Genomic DNA, 25,386 nt, shown 5'->3' with positions numbered 1-25,386 from the left:
AGCCAGAGTGTTTGCCAGAGTCATGAAGACCCAGGTTTAGATCCAGGACTCACCTAACAAGCTGCGTATTTACAAAGGCCTGATGACCCCAGCTCCGCAATATCCAACATCCTCTTCTGGTGTACCTACCCACACACACATACATTCATACTCTCATCCAGACACAGGAAGACTCGCACGCACCCAGTCACACATAGTCTCTCTCTCTAATACACACACACATGCAATGAAACTTATTTTTTGAGAGCAAAGAAGTGCTTTGAAGGAAATCTGCTGAACCAATACCTTTGGGGTCATGGAAGCATAATGGGGATTCTGTGGGTCTGCTCCCAGCTGCCGAGAAGATCATCCACCAGGAAGGTCATTGTGTCGCTAGTGCATTTATATGTTTAAGGCTGCCAGTCCGGGTCCCCTCTGTCAGTTTGTGGCTATATTTTAAACCCTCTTGCTGTGCATTTTTTCTTAGATTGAGGAAGACACGTGGCAGAAATACTACCTGGAAGGAGTCTCCAATGAAATGTACACAGAGTATCTCTCCAGTGCCTTCGTGGGGCTGTCCTTCCCTACTGTTTGTGAGTAAGTGACTGTTGACCCGATGCTCTTTGCCTCTCAGGGGTGTTTATTGTGTCTGTAAGGACAGCCTCAGCCTCTGCTTGCTCTGGTTGGGACACTTGGCTGTCCCCGAGGGCTCCTCTGCTCTCAGGCCTGCGTGTCTGCGGACAGGAAAGCAGGTTCTGACAAGGTCCTGCCTTCTAGTGCTACGCTGGCTCTTATTTATCCTCTAGGTCCAAAACTCTTGAGATTGAAGCCCTGATTTGTACAAACTTAGAGTTTGTGCAGCTCGCCTGTACATCTTCTGTAAGCCCACTGTGAGACAGAAGTCTCGGAAAGGTGGCGTGAACTCAGGTGGCCCTTGGTTTACTTTGTTTTGTTTATTTAGTTTTCTGTTTATTTATGGTGCTAAAGTTTGAACCCAGGACTTTACCTTCAGCACCTATCTGCTCTTAATATAGAGAAAAATCAAATCTTGCCTGTTCCAGGACAAAGGAATTTTACACCCTTCTAATTAAGTCCTTGATATATAGACATCCAAAGTGCTTTTGCTATTTACGGAGGAACTATGCTGCCAAGTGCACAGAAGGTCCTTGAAAAGGTCCTGCACACAGCTGCCAGTCTCAAATAGCATGACTCGGAACTGGTTCCCAGAGCACCTGAAGTAGGTCATATCTTGTACCCCTGGAAGATCAGGAATTCCAGGTGTCTACCTTGAGACACACCAGTACCCCCAGACTCACCACTTAGACTCTCTCCACTGAAATAATATCAAACAAGGGTCATGTTCCCCACATACTCTGAAAGCGGTGGACCTCTAAGCCTGACCTACTAGTATCTGACTCCGTAGCAAAGGTCAATAAATGGTCTCACCGATGAAAACTGGGGAGAAACAGGCAAATCTGGGCTGAGGGAGAAAGAGCATTCACTAGCCAAGCCTATCCCCTGGGATTCTAGAGCTGGAAATCTAACGGTGCTGAGTCGAAACTGAGAGCCCTTCATCGTAAAGGAAATCCAGGGTCTTTGGGACTCCAGTTCTGCTTTGTATGCAGGAGGGAGGGGTGGGGACTCCTGCCAGGGAGCATGGCAGGTGTTCTCTGCCAGTCTCCAGGTCCAAACCCCCAAGCACTCCAAAATGGTTTGGTTGTTTACAGAAATTTCTTGCCCTGTCCCTAAGCGATAGTTTAGATGCTAAATGAACTGGGAAAGTGAATAGGTAATTGATTCGGAAGGAGTTCTTCTCTGGAAACAGAAGCCCTGGTGTAACTCCCGTGAGCACCTTTCCCTGCGAGCAATGTCTCTTTCGAAGTTAACCATTCCGAGATGCTGGGAGGGTGTTCTCTGTAGCTCAGCCTGCTTTGGATGGGTAGTCTAGAGAAGTCAGAATATCCAGGGAACACACCAGGGCTCTTTAAGAGCCCTCTGGGGTCAGTACAGGGGTGGTCAGGTCATCAAGGCAGAACTGTCAGCGGAGTGGGGCCCTGTGATGTTCCAGATGCCAGCTGGGAAGATCCGAAGCTCTTTTACTGGGCCACTGATTTTTCCAGGTTTAGCTGGTGTTGGATCTGCCAGGTGCGCTCCCAGGGCAGCTGTCTGGCTCTTGCAGCTTTTGACATTTTTCTTCCTTTTCTGCTGGGGGAAAAAAGTCAGTTTTTTTAAAGACTAAGGGTGAGGACTGTCCCCCTAAGAGGTTATAAATGGGGTAGCACTGCACCCAGGGACTTGGTATTCTTTAATTTGCTCAAGGCTCATTGCTGGTATTTTTGGACCACGTTATCTCACAAAACCAAACAAAGCAAAACCTGGATTTCCGAACTCTCTTTAAAATCAGAGTTGGCCACACCGGATCCATGTTTCTGGTTTCCACTTGCTTTAATGAAAGGGCGGTGTAAACTTTCTCTAAGTCAGCTTAGAGTGACACTAACAGCCCAGGTCAGCTCTACCGTCTTTCAGCCACGGAACTCCTTCAGCCTTTAGTGCCAGCTCAGGAGCCAGGCAAGTAGCAGCGGTGTCACCCAGCTACAGCCTCTAGGGGGAGCCGTCCTCGCCTGTCATCTTTAAAAGGACTGACTTTTTTCCCCTGTGGCAGAGGGAGGGTGGAAAAGCTAGGTGTGGCGAGAGGGCTTCTGAGGGTGCTCTCCTGTCAAGCTAGGCACGAGTAAATATGAACTATTTCCCTTGATTGATTTTTGTCTTTAGATCATGCTCTAATGAGGAAAAAGATCTCTTAGACATACCTCGTTGTCAGTGAATTTAGTATTTGTTCAGTAAAGCTTTTGAATGGAAAAAAAAAAGCAACTTCTGATGTGAGTGAGAATGTGTTCAGCTTGGTGCTATTATTCCTTTAATGCAGCAATTCGGCAGAGGTGGAACCAATCAATAAAGAAAGGACATTTAATGAGATTTAGGAACAACCCAAAACATTGAAGCTCTCTTCAAGCATTTGATTATCTTGAGGCTTAATTATCTGTGTTTTCTACTTTAAATTAAAGAAAAGCCATAACTCAACGTTACCAGCAGTTTAATGATAACACTCTTCAATTCAGGTTAATTAAAGCGCAGCTGTAATTAGAGTGTAGCGTTGTATATCACTAGGCTGCCGCCTAAGTATTTTCATTACTGTAAGAATTGGCTATTCAATTTCAAGATGGCATAAAGGACGCCCAAATATATCTTAAGCCAGTTTGTGGAGACGGGAAAGAATCAGAAAATAGTGTGGGTATAATAAAGCACAGGTAAATATGCATATCTTCAGAGCATTCTCCATGGTTATGTACCTCACCAAAACAGCACGCCAGCGATGATGCTGCGAGGCATGGAAAGAAATGGTGTGCCCTTTCCTGGGCTGGCAGCAGCATGCCACCCAGCAGGGGGGACTGGTGCAACCCAGAGCTTTCTCAGAAGTGAGGCAGAGCAGGCCCATGAAGGCAGAAGGTGGCAGATACCCAGGTGAACTGAAGGTCTTCTCTGAGGAAAACAGAAAGGCCTGTGCGGTGCGGGAGAGGCAGAGGGAGGCCTCCAAAGCCACTGCCGTCAGGAGATCCTAGCCATGGTGTCAGCTTTTTGCATCTACCCTGTGTGTGACCAAAGCTGGGACATTATTCCCAAGCCAGAATCTAATTGAGACAAAATGAGCAGTTGTATGTAGCCATTGTGTGCATTCATCTGTATTTTCTCCCAGATACACAAAATAATGGAGTGATGTTTATAACGACAAGGCAAGGGGTGTCAGCATAATATAAACATCTCATTCTGTGTGCAAGAGACCCCTTACCTTGAAACTCTGAGAATCAGGGGACCTGGGTGCACCTTTCCTAAACAACTTAGAAAACAAATGCCAGCACTAGGGTTCCAAGGGTAGACCAAGGGGATCCAAGCTGCTCTCATGCAACTGAGAGCAGCCTGGAGGAAGTGACAGTTGAAGGCTGACTCATTCATGCTTTTGTGGGAAACTTATAAAATGAAGTCTATGTTTCATCTCCAGTTATTAAATCTGGAGTAAGGCTTAAAAAATATACATTAATTTTTTTTTAATGAGCAAGTGAAATCCGAGGACATAAAACTGCCCCATCCTTCCCGCACAGCACCCCACGCTCTGGGCTGATAGCCTGTGTGTCTGCTTTGAGCCCATCATTCAGGCAAATCAGAGACTCACAGATGGTCACATCTTTTAAGCTTATGTTAAGATCTGAACCTTTGGAGCTGGAGAGGTGGCTCAGCGGCTAGGCTGAGAATGTTTGCTCCTGTTACAGAAGACCAGAGTTCAGACCTCAGCATCCACTAGGGCAGCTCAGAACCATCTCTAAATCCAGCTCCAGGGAATCTCATGCCTGCTTCTTTCTTGGTTGGTACCCACACCCATATGCCTACACACACACACACACACACACACACACACACACACAAATTTCAAAAAAATCAGGACTTTTGCATTAACTTTGCTTTTAGCAGCAGCTTGGGTTGTGACACCAGCACCCATCTGCTTCCCTTACTTTGTGCTCCCCTCCTTCCTATTAAGTGCTTGTGAAGGCGGGGCTGGCCAGTGTCAAGCATACAGGAAGGCTAGGATTGTGAAGCCACATTTGCCCTTATAGGATCTTATTCTTGAGCGGTTCACACAACATGACATTACAATATATAGACTGAAGTCACAGGAAGTGAGGTCAGACCCGCAGGTCAGCCAATTTCTGCGTTAAGATTCTTCCTGTCTGTGTACTTTTCCTGTGATCTTATCAGATGTCTGGCCTTACACTTGGTGCAATTAATGAGAATCCTCATCTCTCAGTACATGCTCCTGATTTATCATATCTCTCAATTCTGCATCCTTTTCTGCCCCCAATTCCATCAAATGTAAGCAGGAAGCAAGGGAGGGAGGGAGGACAGACACTGTAGCAGTTCCAGTTTCTTTTTACTTTTATTGATTGGTAAATTCTTTAATTATTAGTCTCAAGTCACTAGGACAAAAATGTAATGAATTAAAATATTTTTACCAATGTGTTTAGCTTGTTGCCCTATATTTTTTCTTTTATCTTAATTGATTTTTATTGAGCTCTACATTTTTGTCTGCTACCCTTCCTTCCTCTCCCCTCCCATTCAACCCTCTCCCATGGTCCCATACTCCCAATTTCCTTAAGAGATCTTGTCCTTTTCTACTTCCTGTGTGGATTAGATCAATGTATGTCTCTCTTAGGGTCCTCATTGCTGTCTGGGTCCTCTGGGATTGTGAATTGTAGGCTGGTTTTCTATGCTTTATGTCTAAACCCACTTATGAATGAGTACATTTAATATTTGTCTTTCTAGGTCTAGTTACCTCACTTAATATGATGTTTTCTAGCTCCATCCTTTTGCCTGAAAATTTCAAGATGTCATTATTTTTTTCAGCTGTGTAGTACTCCATTGTGTAAATGTACCACATTTTCTTTATCCATTCATTGGTTGAGGGACATTTAGGTTAGTTTCCAGGTTCTGACTATGACCAACAATGCTGCTATGAATTAGCTGAACACATGTTTTTGTGGTACAATTGGGCATCCTTTGAGTATATACCCAAAAGTGGTATTGTTGGGTCTTGAGAAAGGTTGTTTTCTGAGAAATCACCATACTGATATCCAAAGGGGCTGTACTAATTTGCACTCCACCAACAATGCCGAAGTGTTCCCTTTACCCCCTATCCTGTTCAGTATAAGTTGTCATCAGTGTTTTTGATCTTGTTGTTGCCTTAGATTTGATTAACTATGAAACATGGGAACTTAATAAAAAATTCTTTGAATACCAAGTAAAGAATTTGTTTTTCCTTTAGTGCTGTCTTCAGAGTTTGAAACTGGACTGAGGAAGCTAATGTCCATCCTAAGGAAGCTATAGTGCTCGTATGTGCTTGCAGAATGTGCAGCTGGAATGCAGGCATTATGCTCTTGGAGAGTCTTCCTGTGGACTAAGGGAGGACTCCTGGAAAAGATGCCTTTTTATATGAGCAGATCCTCTAAGAAACTTGGGTTCAGGAAGAGGGTCAAAGTCAAGTCCCAGGAATCTGGGATCATGCAGTACCATAGGGAGCTTTCTACATACACATGCTCTGTTGAGGTTTCCTAACAAGAACCCTGTAGATGTAGGAAAGGGCACATCACTTACAGTGTGATATGTGGTGCTTTGAGGGGCAATAGTGATAGTAGTTTCATTATGAGAGCTAGCAAAGGTGAAGATGCCCAGGTAGGTGGGGTGGGAGAAGAAGGTGGGGTGGGCAGAGCCACCCAGAAGAAAGTAGATTCAGCAATCAGATTGGCAAGAACACAGAGTTCCAGGTCCTGAGTCTCACCGCGAATCTATTAGTCAGTCATTCATCACTTGCAAAACATAAAAGCTTAATTGTACGAGGTTTTACAGCTCAGAGGGGAGGAGGACACGAGGTGTATTTAAAATACAACGTGTCTCTCTGTCGCTCGGCAGCTGATGGAGGTCCTGAGTGTTTAGTACCCAGGTAACCTGAAGGCAGCAGGGGGCAGTGTGGAAGGGCCATGAGGCCCAAGCCCAGCTGCAAAGTGTGGGGACACTGTGCTGGCTTCAGGCGACGGAGAAGACTCCAAGGAGGGAGACTCTAATTTTCTCACGTATCCACCTGCCTCCTTGTGCCTGGAATTCAGAAAACTGGACTCTTCCCGTGTCATCTTGCAAGGACAGGAAAGTTAAGATTGGCACAGCTCAGACAGAGGATAGAGACAGGCCTCTTGCCCAGTTGAGTTCTCTGATTCCATTGATTGTGTACAAAAGATCTTCCAATCTCAAAGTGTGAGGGAGGCCAGACAAGCCCACTTGTTCCATGGTAAATTCCTGTAGCCTGACGCCAGAAAGGCACGTGCCTACAGAACTTATGTAAAAACTTAAGTTGCATCTTTTAAAAAATATATATATTTTCTGCTGGGCACTGGTGGCCCATGCTTTAATTCCAACACTCGGGACTCAGAGGCAGGTAGATCTCTGCGTTTGAGACCAGCCTGGTCTTCAGAGCAAGTTCCAGAACAGCTAAGGCCACACAGAGAAACCCTGTCTCAGGGAAAAAAAAGTTCAGAGATGGTTCTACCTAGTCTCTTATGTTGGGAGTTTTGTAAATAGGGCTGAACACATAAGAACATATATGATGTGAGTGTAATAACTACTCCTGCTCCAGGAACTGACAAGGTGGCATGTAGTTCTTTCTGTACCAGCAGATAAACCACTAGCAATAAGCCACAGAAAAACCCTCAAGCAAGGTTTTAGAGGCTGATGAAGATTCAGAATTCTGGACAGGGGAAAAGGCCAGTCATTGGGCAGGAGATTCAGTTAGAACTGGGGTGGTTACTAGGGTCTCACCTGACTTCTGAGTGTTGAGAGGAAGCACACACCCTATGGTGTATGTCTCAGGGAAGAATGACAGTCAAACTTCACACAAAGGGCATTTGCTAGTACTAAAAATACTAACTGCCCACCTCAGAGAATTAAATTATTTTGACAATTAAATGTCTTAGGATCTTCTAGGGAGGAAAGACACTGTGTGTGTATGTGTGAGAGAGAGGAGGGGGGCATGCATGGATGTACATGTATTTGAGAGTGGGTGTATCCTGAAAACTTCCCCATTGACCCTTATCAAAGCTATGAAAAAATGAGGTCTAGCATCATCCTCTCTTGTAGTGATGAGGCGAGCAGGCCTGCTTTTCATCACGCCCGGCTCCCACACGGCTAGCTTAGCCTTGGAATATTTACATGGAAACTGTATTCATTTAAACACTGCCTGGTCCATTATTTCTAGCCTCATATTGGCTAACTCTCACATCTTGATTAACCCATTTCTGTTAAATCTGTGTAGCACCACGAGGCTGTGGCTTACTGGGAAAGATCCTAACCTATGTATGTCTTGGGCTGGAGATTCATGGCGTCTGCCTGACTCTGCTTTCTTCCTCCCAGAATTCTGTTCTGTCTACTCCACCCACTTAAGGGCTGGCCTATCAAAAGGCCAAGGCAGTTTCTTTATTAACCAATGAAAGTAACACATAGACAGATGACCCTCCTACATCAAATAGCCCAAACTCTTCTATTTTCTTGGTGTTCAGTTTTATAAGTCTTTAATATATATACATGTATATTATTTATATATAATATATAATATTTATATATAATATATGTTATATTAGACATTATCATGTTCAGAAGCTATTTTTTTCCAATTAAAGTTGAATATGGTTATTTCTCCTCTAGCCCCTTGATCCTAAAACCTCTGTTTCCCAGTCCACAGTATTTGAATTGTTTCTAGTGTTATTATGGCAGTTATCCTGAAGTCCTGGAGCCTCTGGGCAGCTGGAGGGGGCTGGTACTTTTGGGAAAAGCTGGCTTTAGAAGGCTTGATGGATTTCGACAGCTTAGAAACTGTTTTTCTGTTATCTGCCACTTTTCTGGGGGCAGAGTCCTTTGCTCTAAGCCCCAGCTTTGCATCCACTTTGTAAGCACACTGGCTTAATTCACACCAGCAAGTAATCCTTCCAGTCAAGGGGGTTGATTTAATGGTTGGGACAATTTATTTCTCTCTGGGTAGTTAGAGACAGTTGGACTCTAATTCTTAAGAGCCTTTGTTCAGGAACATCTGGGTTGAAAATGCTATAGTTAACAGATGATGTCGGCAATAAAAGGAAGGGGGCTTTGTATAATGGCATAGTCAAATTTGGTAGACCTCTACTTAATAATTATAAGGAAAGCAATCTAACTTGTTATTACAACAGTTTTATTGCCGATTGCTGGTTTAAGACCTTTCTGTGACAAGTGGAATTTTCCCCCCTCTTAGAAGGGGAAAAAAGATCATTTCTATTTCCTTGTAATATTTGCAACTAGTGACAACTTCCCACATTGGACATTTTGGGAAAATTCATTTTAGAAACCAAGAATTAGATTCTCGCTAAGTTATGGCTGGATTTGTCTTGTTTACTATACTGTGAAGGCTTTCTGGCTTTTTTCTCTTTTGTTCTTCACTAACCCTGATTGTGCTTCCTGATTCTATACCTGTTCTGTATACATAGTAATCCAACAAGCTGAGCAAAGCCAGAGGAATGAAGATCATGCCTAGATAAGGCTGAGCCAGGAAGGAATGGGCACTGTGGCACAGTGGAGAAGGGGCAACCCTCGGAGGAGTTCCTTTTAACTAAATAAAGGACGGCTCCAGTGTGACTAGATTTGATTTGCAAAGGAATACTGAGAAGCCAGATCCTTTGAAGGAATACTTTGTTGTTCAAACAGTATGGGTCAAGTTTGGGTTGGGCTTCGCTGGGCTTTCTCTGCACCACACATTAAATGGAGACTGCCTTTTACTTTTTTTTTTTAATGCAAAAGCTATTTGAATGCAAAGTCCATTCTACTTTACCAAACGAAAATAATTTGAGTTAGTATTCAACCAAAGGACATCAGTTTTGGATCGTCTGCAAACACATTCTTAGGCATGTACCCTCCTGTAACACAGGATCTAGAAGAACCCAAGAAGAAATGACTCTCTGTATCTTCAAATAAGATTCATATCTTGGCCTAATGCTTGGAAGGCAAATGTTAGATGCCCAGAGCTTATCATGATTATTATCTATTATTATTTCCATTTGTGTCTTCCCCAGTCTGTTGGCATCTATCTAACAAGCAAGACAAAAAGCAAAGCATCTTATTTCAGGATTCTGCACTCACTTCTCTCGCTCTGTTAGTTCTCTGTTTTGTTTTCCTCTTCATTGTTCTAGCCTCTCCTGTGAATCTCCTGTCTCTTCATCCGGTTTGCTTCATGCAGCCTTCATCAAAAGCTTGTTCTTTGACTCCCGGAATGCCAGGGAGGCAAACATGTGCCCTATCTACTAGAGACGTTTAGCACATAGAGGGGGGTGAACATAAAATTACCTTATTAGCTCCCTTTTTTGCTTATGTAGGCTTGACTTCAACCACCACCTTTGGACCTCTGATCCCACTCCACACCTCTCATATCCTTAGACCAAAGGATGTTACTGCTCTCTGTAGCAGGATCTAGCAAAAATGTGTGATTTGAACACTCAGAGAACCATACTTCTCTTTGTGGATTAATTGATGGTTTGTCAGTGTGGTTTGCAAAATTGAAACGATACTTGTTTGAGCAATATTTAAAACATAGGTAAGTATAAGGAGGCAGGCAGGTGGGAGGGGGGAAGCTGAGCAGTAACAACAAGTGGGCACTGGGGGACACTGGAGAAGGTGTACCTCTTGAGGAGTTCCTTTTAGCTATATGAAAGATGGCTCCAGTGTGACCACATTTGATTTACCAAGGAAAACTGAAAATCCGGATCTTTTTTAAAATATGAAATTGCATGTTGGTGTCTGTTTCCAGTTTTTTAAGGAATACTGCGTGGTCAGACAGTATTGGCCAACTGCATGCTCAGCTCCCCTGGGTTTTCTCTGCTCATAGAGAGGTGGCCACACCGTATATATTACATGGCGACTACATCTCTACTTATTTCTTTAATGCAGAAGCCATTTGACATTGAGCTTGTAGATTTTCCCTCCTTGGACTTGAGTTAATCTTCTATTTAAGAAGGGGATGAGGTGCTGGAGAGATGCCATGTCTTGTAGAAGACCTGGGTTCAATCCCCAGCACCCATATGACAGCTCATAACCATCTGTCAGGCAGTGCACAGGATCGCCTGGGTCAGATGGACCTTCTTGCCTGAGGAAAGTCCTTGATTCTTAAACCCAGCAGGGTAAATGGCAACTAAGAGTGAACACATTCACCCTACTGCATTTGATCTTAGTCAAAATGAGACAATGAAATGTACACTAACTAGGAGGCACTCTTCCTTTCCCGCCAGTAGGGTTAAATCTATACAAGCAGTTAAGAGCTTCCATCCCGCAACCTATTTTTCCCCCCAGTTACTATTTATCCTCACAAGTGGTTTTATTTCTACATAGGATTTGCCAAGATCTAGAAATTTATTATTGATTCCCTTGTCTATTGGCTTAAAATTGTACTTTCCCTGATAGCACACTTCACTGGAGGGGAAGATGTCTCTCCCTCTAGGTCAGTTAGAAGCCTAATACTTAACCACTGGATGAGTTGTGTGGGCATTCTGGGTCTTAACTTTACCACCAGTCAAATAGAAGGATGGTATCTCCCGTGGAGGAAGGTGGTAAGAAATAAGTAGAGCCACCTAGGCCTTAGCTAGGACCTCATCCCTCATCCCCCATCCCCTTTACAATCCTGAAACTAAATAACCAGGGTTCATTTTTCATCATCACTTGAGCAATGTTTCATTATTTAATATCTCCTAGAATATATGATTTAATGCTTATTGTAGAAACATGTGATACATAATATATGTGGTTCATTTTTTTCTTTGTGTGAGCTCTTATCTCTTTAAATAGTCAATGACCATCTTAATCTAAATTTTACTACGTTATTTTCAGGTTTATATCTTACTCTTTGTGACTCTAACATGTTAAAACAGTTCTCAGAATTAATTTTGGATTTGACAGCCTTACACTCCACTGTACCGTTCTTCATTTAACCTTTGCCTTTGAGTTTTCTACTCCACATGACTAGCACTACCTGAATCTCTTTGTGCACAAGCATGTTGTGACACCTCTTTTTATGTTCTTGGAGCTGAGACACAGTGAGTAGGATTCATCTGTTTATGGAGGCCCTCTGTGTTAGTGACTCCGTTTGCTGTGCACTGTGTGGGGAATTCCAAACACTTTGAAGACTTGTCTGTGGCCAAGGAGAGAATGGGAAGCAGCCACAGCCAGCGTAAACTTAGCTAGGAGCTAAATGACGTGGACACAGGCAAGGTGCTGGCGAGGTTTGAAAACTAAAATCTATAAAGAGAGCAATAGCTAGAATATTGCTTGGAGCTGGTGATTAGACTGGCTGTGGCCTGGGCAAGTGGTTTGGAAGAGAAGAGAAGATACTGGCGTGCAGAGGGTGCACAAGAGTGAAGGTGGGGAGGCAGGAACAAGCCAACAGAGAGCAGTCTGGTCTGCCGCCCAGAGCCCTGCGCAGAGGAGTTGAGGCAGCCTGGATAAAACCAGGAGTGAGAAAGCTGTAGTCATGCGCTGGGCACTTAGATGGAGGCTAAGTATTATTACCGTCATTCCAAGCACATGGGGGGCTGCTCTGAACAACAATATGAGCCATTTGTACAAAAGGCTGAAATGGAATCCAAATAACAGGTCGCACTGCTCCAAGTCTCTTCCTCCCGCTGCAGTTAACATTTTACTATCCGGCTGAGTAACTAATGAATCTGGCTGCTGTAAATCCCCAGGCACAAATCTCTGCTTGGGGTCTGTGTCTAGACATCCAGACCAGAGCCCAATTTGCACTTTGAACATCCAGTCCCTTATCACTTGTGGGAAATCAGCTTTAATGGGGAAGATGTGGAGGTGTCATTTTACTGAGCCTGCCTTTGGCACCTGGGGTAGACTGAGGGCTCCCTGGATAATGGCTGCATTAGGGGACTGGAAGTTCCAGAAGGGGTTTGTTATGAGACTCCGCTGTTCACAGTCATTGACTGGGAGGCCTCTCTGTCTCATTGCAGGCTGTGCTTTGTGAAGCTGAAACTTTTGATGATAGCCATTGAGTACAAGTCTGCCAACCGGGAGAGCCGGTAAGTTGACGTTCATGTAGTGTTTATCCCGGGAGGGGTCCGTCCACTTCCTCTTTCTCGCTTTATGAATTATTTGCTTGGAACCCAGTGCAGCACCTCCAGAATCCTGCAAAACATTTCAAGACACTGCAGCTTCTATTTCAGACCAGCTTGTCACCCCATGCTCCACTGGACACCCAGACATTTCTCTGGAAGACAGGAGAGGGTAGCTCCAACCACTATGCTATAGCTACCCTTTACACAAGAAAGCAAGAATGGAAGGACTCTCTCTTGAAGTTCTTTTTACTGCTGTAAGCAGAAAGCAGGTGGCTTCAGGCCTTCTTTCCAGCAGCCTGCGGTAGAGTGGTAATGGGAGGGGCCAGCTCTCTCAGTAGCCGATCTGTAAGCAGCGTATTGTGGACCATATGTGTTTCTTCCACTGCAGCCTTAGCCAGGTGGCAGAATATCAGCTTCATGTAAATTAGCCAGAAGAGAAGAGCTCTGAGGCAGGAGCTCTCATTATTTATTTATTTTTTACTTAATGATGTGCAAATCAGACCAGTGAGGGACAAGGTCTGGTTGAAATAGATAACATTCCAGTCGATAACATGACCTTACTGCTGGTTGGTGGCGGCAATGTCTGAGCAGGAATCTGGTAGTGGTGGTGGGAGGTCCTAGGTGCCTCGTTGATAACACAGATAATCTTGGATCCTCAATTCTTACTCATAGTTTGGGGAGAAAGATAGCTGGTTAAAAGATAGCCTGACTTTTGTTCTCTGAAACGATGTATCCAGATGCTGTACCTCCTCTAGCAAGGCTTTTGCTCCTACATGTTAACAGGGCCAGAAGGGCAGCCCACCCACGTCAATACACGTCTTCATAACCGAACAGAATGCAGAACAACACTTAAAAAGTTCTACTAGCTTCATTCAAGGAGTTTTGTCAGTCTTGATAAATGACCACACACACACACACACACACACACACACACACACATGCCTATTTCCAAATATGTGTCTGTGACGTTAACAAAAGGAACACTGGATCACAGGCAAGTGGATCCTCTGTTGTCCCTCCCCTTAACTGTCATGTCAGATTGTCCACAGCCAATCTGACCAAATGCTGAGTTACTTTGAAAATCCAAATCAACCAGACACCAGAAGAGAAAATGGTGGATTTGGTGTCCTTTTGTAGAACACTGTGGTAGCAATTTCAAAACTATGCATGGAAGGATACATTTTTCTTTTCCTTGTTGGCAAAGGAAGGACTATTAAAAGTATTATTTGAGCCCAAGAGAGCCATGGCCATTTGTCTGTCAACAGTTAACGTGGGATTTGCTAGAGTTACCATTAGCCCACCTTTATACTAGCCTTACCTGGATCCACGTGTATGGAGGAAGGACTGTGGGTCCTTGAATTTTTTTTGGAGGGTGGGGTAGGTTGTGAATGGCAATCTTTGTGGATCAGAGGACCTCTCTCTATTGCTTTTGTGCATCTCTCTCCAAACAAACATAAAGGAAAGAAAGGAAAAAAAGGAAGGAAGGAAGGAAGGAAGGAAGGAAGGAAGGAAGGAAGGAAGGAAGGAAGGAAGGAAGGAAGGAAGGAGGAAAAGGATCGCTGCGTAGGTGGTGTTGATGAGTATTTTCTGGAATGATCTCATGGCAGCACTGAGCCATGAGCATCAGCCACTCAGCTCCCACTTACCACCCTTTGGTCCCAGGAAAGAGAGGTGCCACTAGAGGACAGGCACTATTCTAAGGAAACAGATTTCAGGTCCCAGGAAAACACAGCCTTCTCTTTGACAGGGCTTCTCATTGATTCATAAACCTGAGCTGTTTCCAACAAAGCCATGTCTAGAGATATAGGTTGTGATTTTGTTTTCCCTCCTAGTGCCCCCAGAAAAGGCAAAAAAAGAACTTGTCTGGCTTTGTATTGGCTTTTTGTGTGCAGTTGCCAGCATTAATCCTCAGTGTGGCTTGGTCTCAGTGTGGAAGCACATGAGTGCTGTGGAAAAGGTGTGCTGGAGGGAACGTGGCTCGTACCCCAACAAAACACAAGATGTACTCAACAAAGCGTCTAAGTCCAAAGCGCACTTTTGTTTTTATATCCTTGTGAGAGAACTAGTCCTCATCCTCTCACGTTTTGTAATGGACAAGGTATGGAAATCTAGAGAAGCTGCTTCTCTTCCCACTTCCTACCTCTGACCAATGTTTGAGGTTCTTCTCTGTTGTTGGCTCCACCCATGATCCTTTTTCCATGCTTTGCTGATAAACCTTGTTTTCACATGCATCCTTCAAATGATTTGAAACAAAGGTTTTATTCCTTCCTTCCTCCTGGTGTCAGTCAATTTATTATCAAATTGTTTGATTTGAAATTCTTTTCTTGTCGTTTTGCAGAAGCCGAAAGCGGTATGCATTCTTCGTTAACTTTCCTTCCAACCTCCACCCTCTGTCTTCACTCCTAACCACAGGACTAACCATTTGCCAAGAACTCAAGAAGAGAGATTATATATATGGATATATAATCTCATTTCCTTGTCTAGTATATATATATAGTATATCTATATATATTATATATATATTATACATATGTATCACCCGTCTCCCACTAGAATACATAAAAGTAGCCGGCTGCTGTCCTTGTTTGATTTGTTGATTCTTTTGGTTGATGCACTAACTTCTTTGCAGGAAAACTAAAATAAATAAGTAAAAAGGTAAACAGAAAGGTATAGATTGTCTTCAATCTTAGCACTAATGATGAAAACAAATAATATTCAACTTGAAAAGGAGACCGTTTCTCTCCAGCCCTCTGTGTCTGTTTCTGTACTGTCCTGATGTTGTCCTGGTATCCATCAGATGCGGGCACCATTTTGTCTTCATCCCACATCCACATTCCCAGTGACCTTCTCGCCCCTCTGTTGAGTTTCCACTTTGTCAATCAGTTTCTGTTCTTTATCCACAAAACAGAGACCAAGCGCTAGCACCTCGCCTTTTCCTCATTCTTGTTCGGGTTGATTTCATTTTGACTATCTAATTTCTTGAGCAGTTCTCTGTAGAGACTTGAAATGCCAGCACTGAACTGCCCAGCTGTGTATTTGTGTTCTGCAATAAGCACTGTTTGTTGGGACAAACTCATGGTTTTCTTTTGCCCCTTGTGTGTTTGGCACATTTCTTAGTAGGAAGTATCTCAGCTTTTACCATGTCACTTCATCCTGTTTTGCCGCTGTTTTGTGTTGCATGAAGCATGACTAAATTATTATCAATGGCGTTTTTTTAATTATTTGGGTTTGGGGTGATTGTTTTGTTGTTGTTACATTTTTCGCATAGTTTTTTTACAAGGCATTCTCTAAGACAGTACTGTTGAAAAGAGACTGTGACAATGCCGACCTCTTCATGTTCTTCTCCGTGGTTGTAGTCACTGTCATGTGTTTGTGTTTATACTTGTGTGTTTGTGTTGTCTGGGATTCTTTCCAATGTCAGATCTTCTGTGATTTTTTTTTTAGTAGATGTGAATAAATAGAGGTGGCTTCCTGTCAGTTTGGTATTATTGATATGATCCAACTGCGAGAAGTTATTGCAACACTATGCATCTTCAGAGGTCCACAGTGGTTGCACCTCTGCTGTTGGCTTCTGGCCTGGGGCCCTTTTACTTTGTGGTGAAGGCATGTTGTGATATGGGCATGACTTGTCTTAACGTGTACCAGAGCGTATGGCTTGCTCCCAGAACCACATGTCCAGTGTTATCTTTCCTAGATCAGCTCTCTAGCCTCTCCCATGTAGCTAGTCTTCTTATACTCTACAAATATATGGAAATTTTACTTTTAAGATTATTGATGTGAACGTGGGCTAAATCATATATTGCCAATATTGTTGTAGACCACAGTGATGGTCATTTGAGTCTGACCAGCTGGGAGCAACCTTGATTATGGTGTCTCTGTATGTAAGTGAACTAGGCCTATGCATATTGAAGCATGGAATACACACCTGTGTCTTTTACACATATTCTAATGTAAATGCATGTGTCTAGTTGTGTGGGACTCCAGCAGCACTTATTGTAAAGCCCAGAAGAAATGGAAAGTTCCAGAGAAGTGATGAGGTTTGAGATTTGGGTTTTTTCTAAGCTATGTCGTAACACAACACAAACTGCAGTGCAGTTGAACTTCCTGAGAGGGGGCAGAAATTGGTTTGAATCAAGTTCCTGCTGACAGTAATTGTCCATGAACTTGAGTGATCAGAGAGACCTCTTCCCAGTGGTGTGAGTCAGCAGGGCATAGCATGAACTGAGCTCCTCAGTGGTTCTGACTTGCTTGCTCTGTTTAATGAAGTCCCATTAGCTTGCTAGACACAATTGTGATAATAGTGTTTCCAAGTATAAACTATACCTTCACAGAAGTCGTGATATTTTCTCAATTGCTTGGGGAATGGTACACGATGCCTAAAGGGGGGGGGGGGATGGGGACAAAACTACACACACACACACACACACACACACACACACACACACACAAATGCATGCACGCAGTCTATTTGTCCATGGTGGATGAAAGTCTTCTTTAAGGTATCTGTTTCAGTTGAATTACTAGTCATTGGCCATTCCCCCTAACAAAGGTAAGGATTAGGAGGACTGAGGAAGGATTACTAAATAATTCTGCAGCTGTTGCACCTTAAGCATTGGAGAGAAGAAAAAGAATATTTCTCCCCACCTAGTCCTGATTTTTTTTTTCAATCTGCCTCAAGTCCAAGCATAAGATAGTCAATGTAATGTCTGCCCTAGGGCCCTGATAAAAACATGCCCCATTGGATAGAGCCCATTCTGTGTGGATATGTTCTGCAATCAGAAACATGCATTTCAATTCTAAGTGAGTTTTGCTTTCGGTATTGAAACCAATTGCTCCAGCTGCCTAAGTGACTGTTTACATATTTGCATATTTGTATATTTATACTTACTGCCTCTGGGAACTTAGCTTGGTGGCCAATCTACAAGAAGACTTGTGGTCACGCATTTGATCAGGCTGACTGATGAGAATCGCAGTAGTTGTTACTTTCATTTATTGGAGAGAAAAAGAGAAACTTGGAGAACTGAGGCCAGTTTCCATTCATTCTACAGATCTAGAAAGTGCCTGTAGCATGTCCCTAAGTTCTACTAAGGAAAACTCAGAAGTATGGGGCTGGAGAGATGGCTCAGAGTTAAGAGCATTGCCTGCTCTTCCAAAGGTCCTGAGTTCAATTCCCAGCAACCACATGGTGGCTCACAACCATCTGGTGCCGTCTTCTGGCCTGCAGGCATACATACAGACAGAATATTGTATATAAAATAAATAAATATTTATTTAAAAAAAAACTCAGAAGTAAACGGGGATCCTGTTTCTCAGTCTTCCAACTGGCAGTGATCTCTTACAGAAAGTGTGTGCTTTGCTCTTCTGAAGGGTAAGCAGACGAAGAATAAGCCTTGCTGCAGACGTAAGAAAAGCAATGAGCGAGAATTCGTGGAGATGAGACCACACAAGCCCTGTGCTGCCATCTCTCACTAGGCGTTTTCAATTGAAGTCAGCAAGGTCATGGGGAAAAAGGGGGGATAATTTATATCTTCCTTGAAATGAGGAAATGTCTCCTTCTGCCAAGATGTCCTTGTTGGAATTCTGCTAATGGATGCGCAGGAAGAAAGGCCTCTCCCGATAGGAGACTCCTCTTGGAGATTTTCTTGATTCTCTGCATGACACATCTTGAGTTTTATCTCTGATAAGCTTATGACTTAAACAAAATTGGAGCCAGAAAACTGATTAAAAGTGGTGCTTATGGAGGAAGATGTTTGGCAGCCATAAGAACAAAACAAACTTGACATTGAATAGTCTCCTAAAAAGATCAGAGAGATTTGCCAAAAAAAAAAACAAACAAACAAAAAAACAAACAAAAAAGCTAACATTCCTAGTAAGTCAATAGCAAATTTTAAGTATAAAAGGCATTTTGTAGGGAGAGGAAAAAGTTATTCCTGCCTAGAATTAATATATTTTTACATTTCTCAGATGAAGAAGACTAGCATTTATTTAAATGTTTCTAGATTTGGAATGCAGGTAACAGTTATGCAATCTGAAATACTAAAATCAGGAATGTATTTCTCCAAAGAGGCTGTGAAACTCACAAGTCACCTAGGAAACTTCCTATGTTGTGGGCCCCAGGAATCAGAGGCCTGTTCTTCACCACCTTTAGAGCTCAGTCTAGCCTGTACCACACGGAGCACCTGGCTGATGACTTCCCCTTAGAGCTCAGTCTAGCCTGCAATGCACGGAGCACCTGTCTGATGGACTTCCTATTTTTTTTCCTGGATGGGCTCATTCTTTTGACTCCCTCAAATGAACCCACTGAAGCCTGTCTTAGCCTAGCCTTTATACCTGCCTCATACTTCATATGCATACAGGTTTAATCTTCGCACCCTGGCCATAGGGCACATGAGGGTATTTGGGGATCCCAAGAGCTCTGGGGACAGGAGATGCTGTCTATCGCTTGCATATCTCCATAAAACTCAAGGAATAGAGTGATTTTGATTTGTAGCACAAGGTAGATCTGTAGTAACCCATTTCTAGATGTTGCCCAGAGACCACACCTTCCCAAGGGTTCTGTTAGCATTGAATACAAAATCGAGAGTAGGCCAGTAGAGGTGTGAGGGCTTCTTTACTCTGACGTTTTTAGTCACCTTGCTTATATTTATAGAAACCAAAGATTGAGGACATAATGTGTCCTTAATGCATAGACTATAGCCTTTATTCTCTTAGGAACATTGTCAGTCAGGTATTATTCTCTGCATTTTATAGTTAAGGAGGGTGAGACCTAGCTTCCTTCAAAGCCAGGATCCAGTGGTTATGATGAATGCACCTAAGTGCTTCACTAACATTGATGGCTAGGGAAGCCGAGGCTTGAGCACCAGGTTGATCTCCACCAGCACTGACTTGATTAAAAGATGCTTGAAGACTGCAGCAAAGCACTTCTACCTGCATTCTCTAGACTGCAATCCCTGATGTCACCGCAGGCCAATTCTTGTTCAGTCAGTGCAGATAAAGACCAGCGGAAAATGAAAAACCTCTGTGGCTAGGAACCCTGAGATTACCACATTTCACAGTGAAACAGTGGACTGGATCACCATGGGACAGATAATGTGGCACAAAGCATGAGAAAAGGAAGCACAGGTCTTTGGACATAAATGTCTGACCAAGACAACGTGTGTCAAATTTTACCTTCCGTATTCTGTTGTTTGAGTTGTGATAGAATCCCACCCATCCAGCCAGCTCGGGATCCCTTCCACTCCTATGTGGATTCTTAGCAAAATAGAGGCTTCCCAAACTTTGGGGAACATACTTTTAAAACTCCAGAAGTACGGGAATTTTTTTAAATAGAAGTACTCATGCATTATTCTATCATGTATAGTTTTTAATTCTATAACTTCATCATAGAGGATATTTTTGATAAGAAGCACAGTGTTCCAGTCCACTGAGCCAGGAGACCTCTGATGGAATGCAATATACTTGGACATTTTTACAGGGAAGACATGGTAACAGTAACCATAATCGAAGGCATCAAGCTGTTTAGACATTATCTTCTTTGACAAATGGCTATTGTTAGTCTTAATGCACCTCTCATAGGGAAAAGCAGTTGAATTCTTGGTAAGTTTAGGAACTTACCCCAAATTACCACTTCAATGCTGGAATATGAACCCAATTTCTGATTGCAGAGGCAGTCACATAGGAACTGCCTTTTAGGAAAACAAGGCAAAGATTGTACAAAATCTAGAACCCTGTGATCCTAAAATGCCTTACTTAGGTGATTTTGAAAAGGAAATCAATATAAACTATATAATCTCACATGCACCTTATTGAGCACAAACTAATTTTTACATTCATTTAATTGCAACAATTTGTATAATCTCTGACATCTTTGCCTCATGACTGTGCTAAATGAGAAGGCTTATGATACGGGTGTGGGAATTGGCAGAGGAGTCATGATAAGGTCTTTTTGTAAAACCTCTGCCTTTTGCAGTGTGTCCTTAGTGCAGACCGCAGGCCCATTAGGATGGACTGATGAGTTCTGATGTGGAAGGAACCTCATTGCTGCTGGTGGTTCTGAGGCAGAGCGGTCGCCTCTTCATTCTCTCTTATTTAGTGTTAACAGCAGCCATGGCAATGGCACAAGCCCCGCTTCCCGCTGTCAGGTCTTGTAGGTAATGGTAGGTGCTCTTGTACTGTTCGCAGCTATGAACAGTAACCTCAGGGTGATGATCTGATCAGAATTCTCCCAACAGTGCAGAAGTTCACCTGGGCTCTCCCTGTTTTGTTGCAGAGAGAGAGCTACTTTGACAACATTATCTCCTGAATCTTACCACTACAGAAAGATCACACATTAATTTTTCCCCTCCCCCATTTGTCTTGGGCAGCTGGGGGTCTTCAGTGAACCCGAGCCCAAACCTCTCTTGCCTTAATCACTAGCTTTTTATATCAAATAATAGTGCTATTGTCTTTTGCTTCATCCCAAGTCTCTAAATTCTACACCTGTTATACACAATGCCTCATCACTGTTTCTGCATAGGACAACACAGTACTCTGCTTTTGATCAGCAGAAACTTGCTTGTTTCTCCCATTTATTAGATTAGGATCCTTTTATCTCTATGCCACCACAAACATAACTTGGCTAGCTAGTCCATTTCTAGCACTTGTAGGGCTGTGAATATTTAGATTTATATATCCCTACAAGACAAGGCAGTTGTTTTGTTTCTGTTTTTAGAGATAATTTTCATTTGTCTTTAAGCTGCAGTGGGCCCCAATGACAGAATACTATTTTTATGTCTCATTCACACAACCCATCCATTTTTATAGAAAGTAGACGGGAATCATTGGGCATATTTGACAGATAATAGCTTTCTTTATCAGTGTGTAGATCGTGTTCTTCATAGAGTCTGCTTACATGTCCTTATCAAAGCCTCAAAGATGTGCTGTTTTATTATGCATTACATGTAACATAGGTGTCTTGTACCATTCCCCATGGAAATATGTGGTATGTATATATGTATGTTTCTGTATACACATAGGGGTCCCATTAATGCTCAATCACCTAAGGGGAAATGGGGGTTGCATAGAACTTCATTAGGCTGAGTGTGTTTCAAAACTGACCGTCAAAATCAGTTTCTAAATGGATCCATTCTGAAGAATGTACTTCTGGGAGCAGTTAAGCAGCTCCATTAAGCAAACCTAGACCCTAAGACCAAGACCTTTGATGGCCCTGACTTGGAGTGTGCTACCTGGAGCTAAATTATGGCATGATTGAAATAGATGTGTGGCCCAGTGAATGCCAGGCTCTAAGGAAAGATCTAAGGAACAAGATGAGTGGGGCCCCTATCAAGGCAACAGGATGGTGTCATCATCAAGTCTTTATCCTGAACCCCAGCTCACACTTTTGTCTTCTTTGTTTGTTTCTGTTCATTGAGCAGAATATTAATTAACCCTGGGAACCACCTTAAGATCCAAGAAGGTACTTTAGGATTTTTCATCGCAAGTGATGCCAAAGAAGTTAAAAGGTAAGAGTTGATTTTTATCTGCTTTCTTTCTGGCCCAACCCCAGACACTTAGACCTACTGAGACCTGCATGCTCCGTATGTCCAAGACTCTACCTCCAGAAGTAGTAATTGCTTCCTAGGGTGTCTTTTCCCACAGTCATTTCCCTGTCTTTAAGTCAGAATACTAAAAATTTAGATCAGGAAGCATCTTTATCTGCCCCTTCATCTTACAAGGAAAGAAACTGAGGCCAAGAAAGCAGAAGTGACTTCAAGTCATTCTAAGTCTTCCGGTTCTGAAGGAGATGCACAGGACTTCTGGCCCCTGTCTGAGGTCATTTTCCTAATATCGTATGGGTAAATGTCCTTGCATATGTTCTGATGTAAATGCCAAGAAGAACTTCAAACAGTTTGGATTAATTTTTGGCAGAACATTAAAATGCCCCTATCTGTGCTCGCAACTTTCTAAGCCCTGGCTAACGTTGTCAGCTTCAGTTGGGAAGCCTCTTTAGTTCTAGTATGAGGCTAGCACCAGGCTCCACGTTTCTTAAAATTTTTTATTAATGTCTTTATTCCTATTTAAGTAACTTAGGGAATCACAGGACTTTGCATATCAATTTAGACTTTTGTTTATATTTGATTTTATTCCACCAACTCCAGAACTTTTGCTTTCAGAAAATATGATATAATTAATCAAGAAAAGTTACTCAACTGAATAATTGTGTTACATATTTTAAATCAATACTTACTATGAGTGTCTTCAATTCTTTGTGGATGCCCATTGTCTTCTAATGAGTCCCCACTCAGAGCCAGGCCCATGTGACGTGTGCCTATTCTTTATGCTAACCCTCAAAAATTACCCAAGAAATAGAAGTCAGTCTTCTAAAGTGCTCAGAACTCTGGCCTTCTTGACTGTAAAAGGCCAGCACCTACTTACTCTGCACCACCGCTGCTCTGGGTACTAATGGGTTTCTTTGGGTTCATGACCTCACCCAGCCTTAGAGTTCCTTCTTTGTTTAGGAAGGAACTAAAACATGGCTTCATTGGCCAGCTTGTGCAAAGTCACTGTGTTAGTGAGACATAACAAGACATATTTGCAAAATCTCAAATATGCTAATATAGAACCCTGCTAATATTTGACAAAGTCAGGCTTATGACTTTCTACCCACTCAACTCTAGCAAGTGGGACTTTAAACAAGTTTTAGACTACTAGTTTAAAAGTTTCCATGGAAAAGAACCTTTAGAGTTGAGGGGTTTTTTTTGTTGTTGTTTTATTTTTTTTTTTTTTGTTTTTTGGTTTTGTTTTTTGTTTTCTGGATTTTATTTTTTACTGATCTCTCCAATAAGTTTACTTCTGCAAATTGGAAATTGGAGAATGATTGGCATTGTTAAACCATGTAAGAGAGGTCCATCTCTATCTGGTTCATGGGTAAAATACGCTGAGACAGGAGGCCATCAGAACTATCCTTAGATGGACGTTCAGGTGAGAAAGGAAATTGTCTGTGTGAGCCCCACCACCAGGGACTCTAGAATAGTTATGTCCTGGTCCAGATGTGAGACACGGAATTTTGAAGCAGAATCTCAGCTCTAAGCATGGTAGGCTGGGAGCACAGGCGACCATACATCATGCACACCTCCCAGACAGCAAATTCAACCTGGGCTCCCATTTGTGTGGTTCTATTTCCTACTGCATCTTTCACTAATGAGTGTCACAACACCGAGCAGCTCAGGAAACGAATTACCACCTATATTAAGGAATGTAATATGTCTTGTTCCCGTGCTTTATGGAATTCACAAATACATGCTGACACCATCAGCTACAACCCCAGCCTGTAATTTCCATGGCGTGTGATCTGTCAAAGAAAATGCTGTCAGTTAGGGCATTTCAAATAGATGAAGAGTACAGAAAGCTATAGAAAAGACATTGGAAATCTGAGTGAAACTGAACAAGTTGTGTAAAAAATGGAAAAGTAGATTATGATGGTCTCTTATTGGGTTTCACCCTCTGCTGTGGCTTCAAAAAAAAAAAAGGCAAAACACCATGCATTGAGAGAAGTCTTGGTCATAGAAACTTGAGGTGCTAGCTTTAGACAAGGAGGAGTGAGCCCAGCTACTTCAATTAAGAGGTTACTCTGAGATAGGTACTTGGTCATATTTTTTGGCTGTCCCTAAATATCCCCCCTTTTAAATAACTCAGGAACACAGTCCTGTGATTCCCACTTTCTTTAGCAAATACAAACTTTGTTTGAGTCATAATTAAAAATAATAGATTAGTTGCCAAGTGAAAAAAGTTATCTGCTATAATATTATATTATATTATATTATATTATATTATATTATATTATATTATATATTATATCTACTTCTGGTTTCTTCTCAAAACATGGAATCCCCAAAATTGGGAAGCAATCTCAAATTGATTTATTCATTCACTCATCAAATATCTGCCATTGATTAATGTTTGGAAGGCTCCAGAGATCCTATTTGCTGTCCTGAGGCTCACAATCTATAGAGGAGAGAATTTTAGGTTCTTAAAAACTTTAAAATGAAAGAAGGATTTCACTAGGTGTCAGTGAAAGCTGCTCTTCCAGAAAGGACGATAACAGGGTGAAGTTTGTTGAGACAACATGGGACAGCATGGCCGGGAGAGTACCAGAGGATGGAAGTGGGGAGCGATCAGAAGACAGGCTGCATCTGGTTCTTTGGGCACTTACAAAGAGAATGGCTTTATCATGGAATGAAGCATATTGTTGCATGTGATCAGAACTATATTCTCAAAGATCCTTGCCTGTGATGGGGCAGGAGAGGAGGCAAGATACTCAGAGAGCATCAAATAGTGTAGGGAGATGCTGGCAGCTTGTGCAGGAGGAGACTCCTATTTGGAGCACTCTGGGGAGCCTGTAGTGCATACTCATGAACTGCATAGAAGTGAGGGAGGAGGAAGAATCAAGGCTTAGGCCTAGGTTTTGGGCAATGAGCGATGGTGACGATGATGTCTTGCTGAGATGAGAAAAACTAGGAGAAGATGGGGGCGGTAGGAACTGAGGAATTCTGTCTGGGCCATGGTGAATGGAAGATCGGTCCTAAACATACCATAAAGTTGTCATAAAGGCTGGTGATAGCTGCTTTCAGCCTGAAACTGCAGGGACCAGGGGAAGAAGGGGGAAGTTTGAGGGGGAATGATGACCACTTAGTGGGAGCTT

At 42.7% G+C, this 25,386-nt stretch overlaps 1 protein-coding gene across 19 annotated transcripts in view; it reads left to right on the top strand.

Moving 5' to 3' along the window:
• Kcnma1 (potassium calcium-activated channel subfamily M alpha 1) overlaps nucleotides 1-25,386 on the top strand; it is a 719,966-nt gene that overhangs the window by 552,610 nt on the left and 141,970 nt on the right. For all 19 annotated transcript variants that reach the window (XR_012907918.1, XM_075949389.1, XM_075949388.1 and 16 more), the window contains exons 15-17: nucleotides 467-576; nucleotides 12,603-12,671; nucleotides 22,121-22,207. Coding sequence is in view for 18 of the 19 variants with exons in the window: in XM_075949389.1 (XP_075805504.1) it covers nucleotides 467-576; nucleotides 12,603-12,671; nucleotides 22,121-22,207 (266 nt within the window). In the remaining variant the exon portion in view is untranslated. The remainder of the gene's footprint in view (nucleotides 1-466; nucleotides 577-12,602; nucleotides 12,672-22,120; nucleotides 22,208-25,386) is intronic.

The sequence above is a fragment of the Microtus pennsylvanicus genome, chromosome 15 (genome assembly GCF_037038515.1).
Source record: "Microtus pennsylvanicus isolate mMicPen1 chromosome 15, mMicPen1.hap1, whole genome shotgun sequence".
NCBI classification, from domain to species: domain Eukaryota; kingdom Metazoa; phylum Chordata; class Mammalia; order Rodentia; family Cricetidae; genus Microtus; species Microtus pennsylvanicus.
Note: the sequence above shows the minus strand (reverse complement) of the source record. Positions and strands in the feature narration are given on the sequence as shown.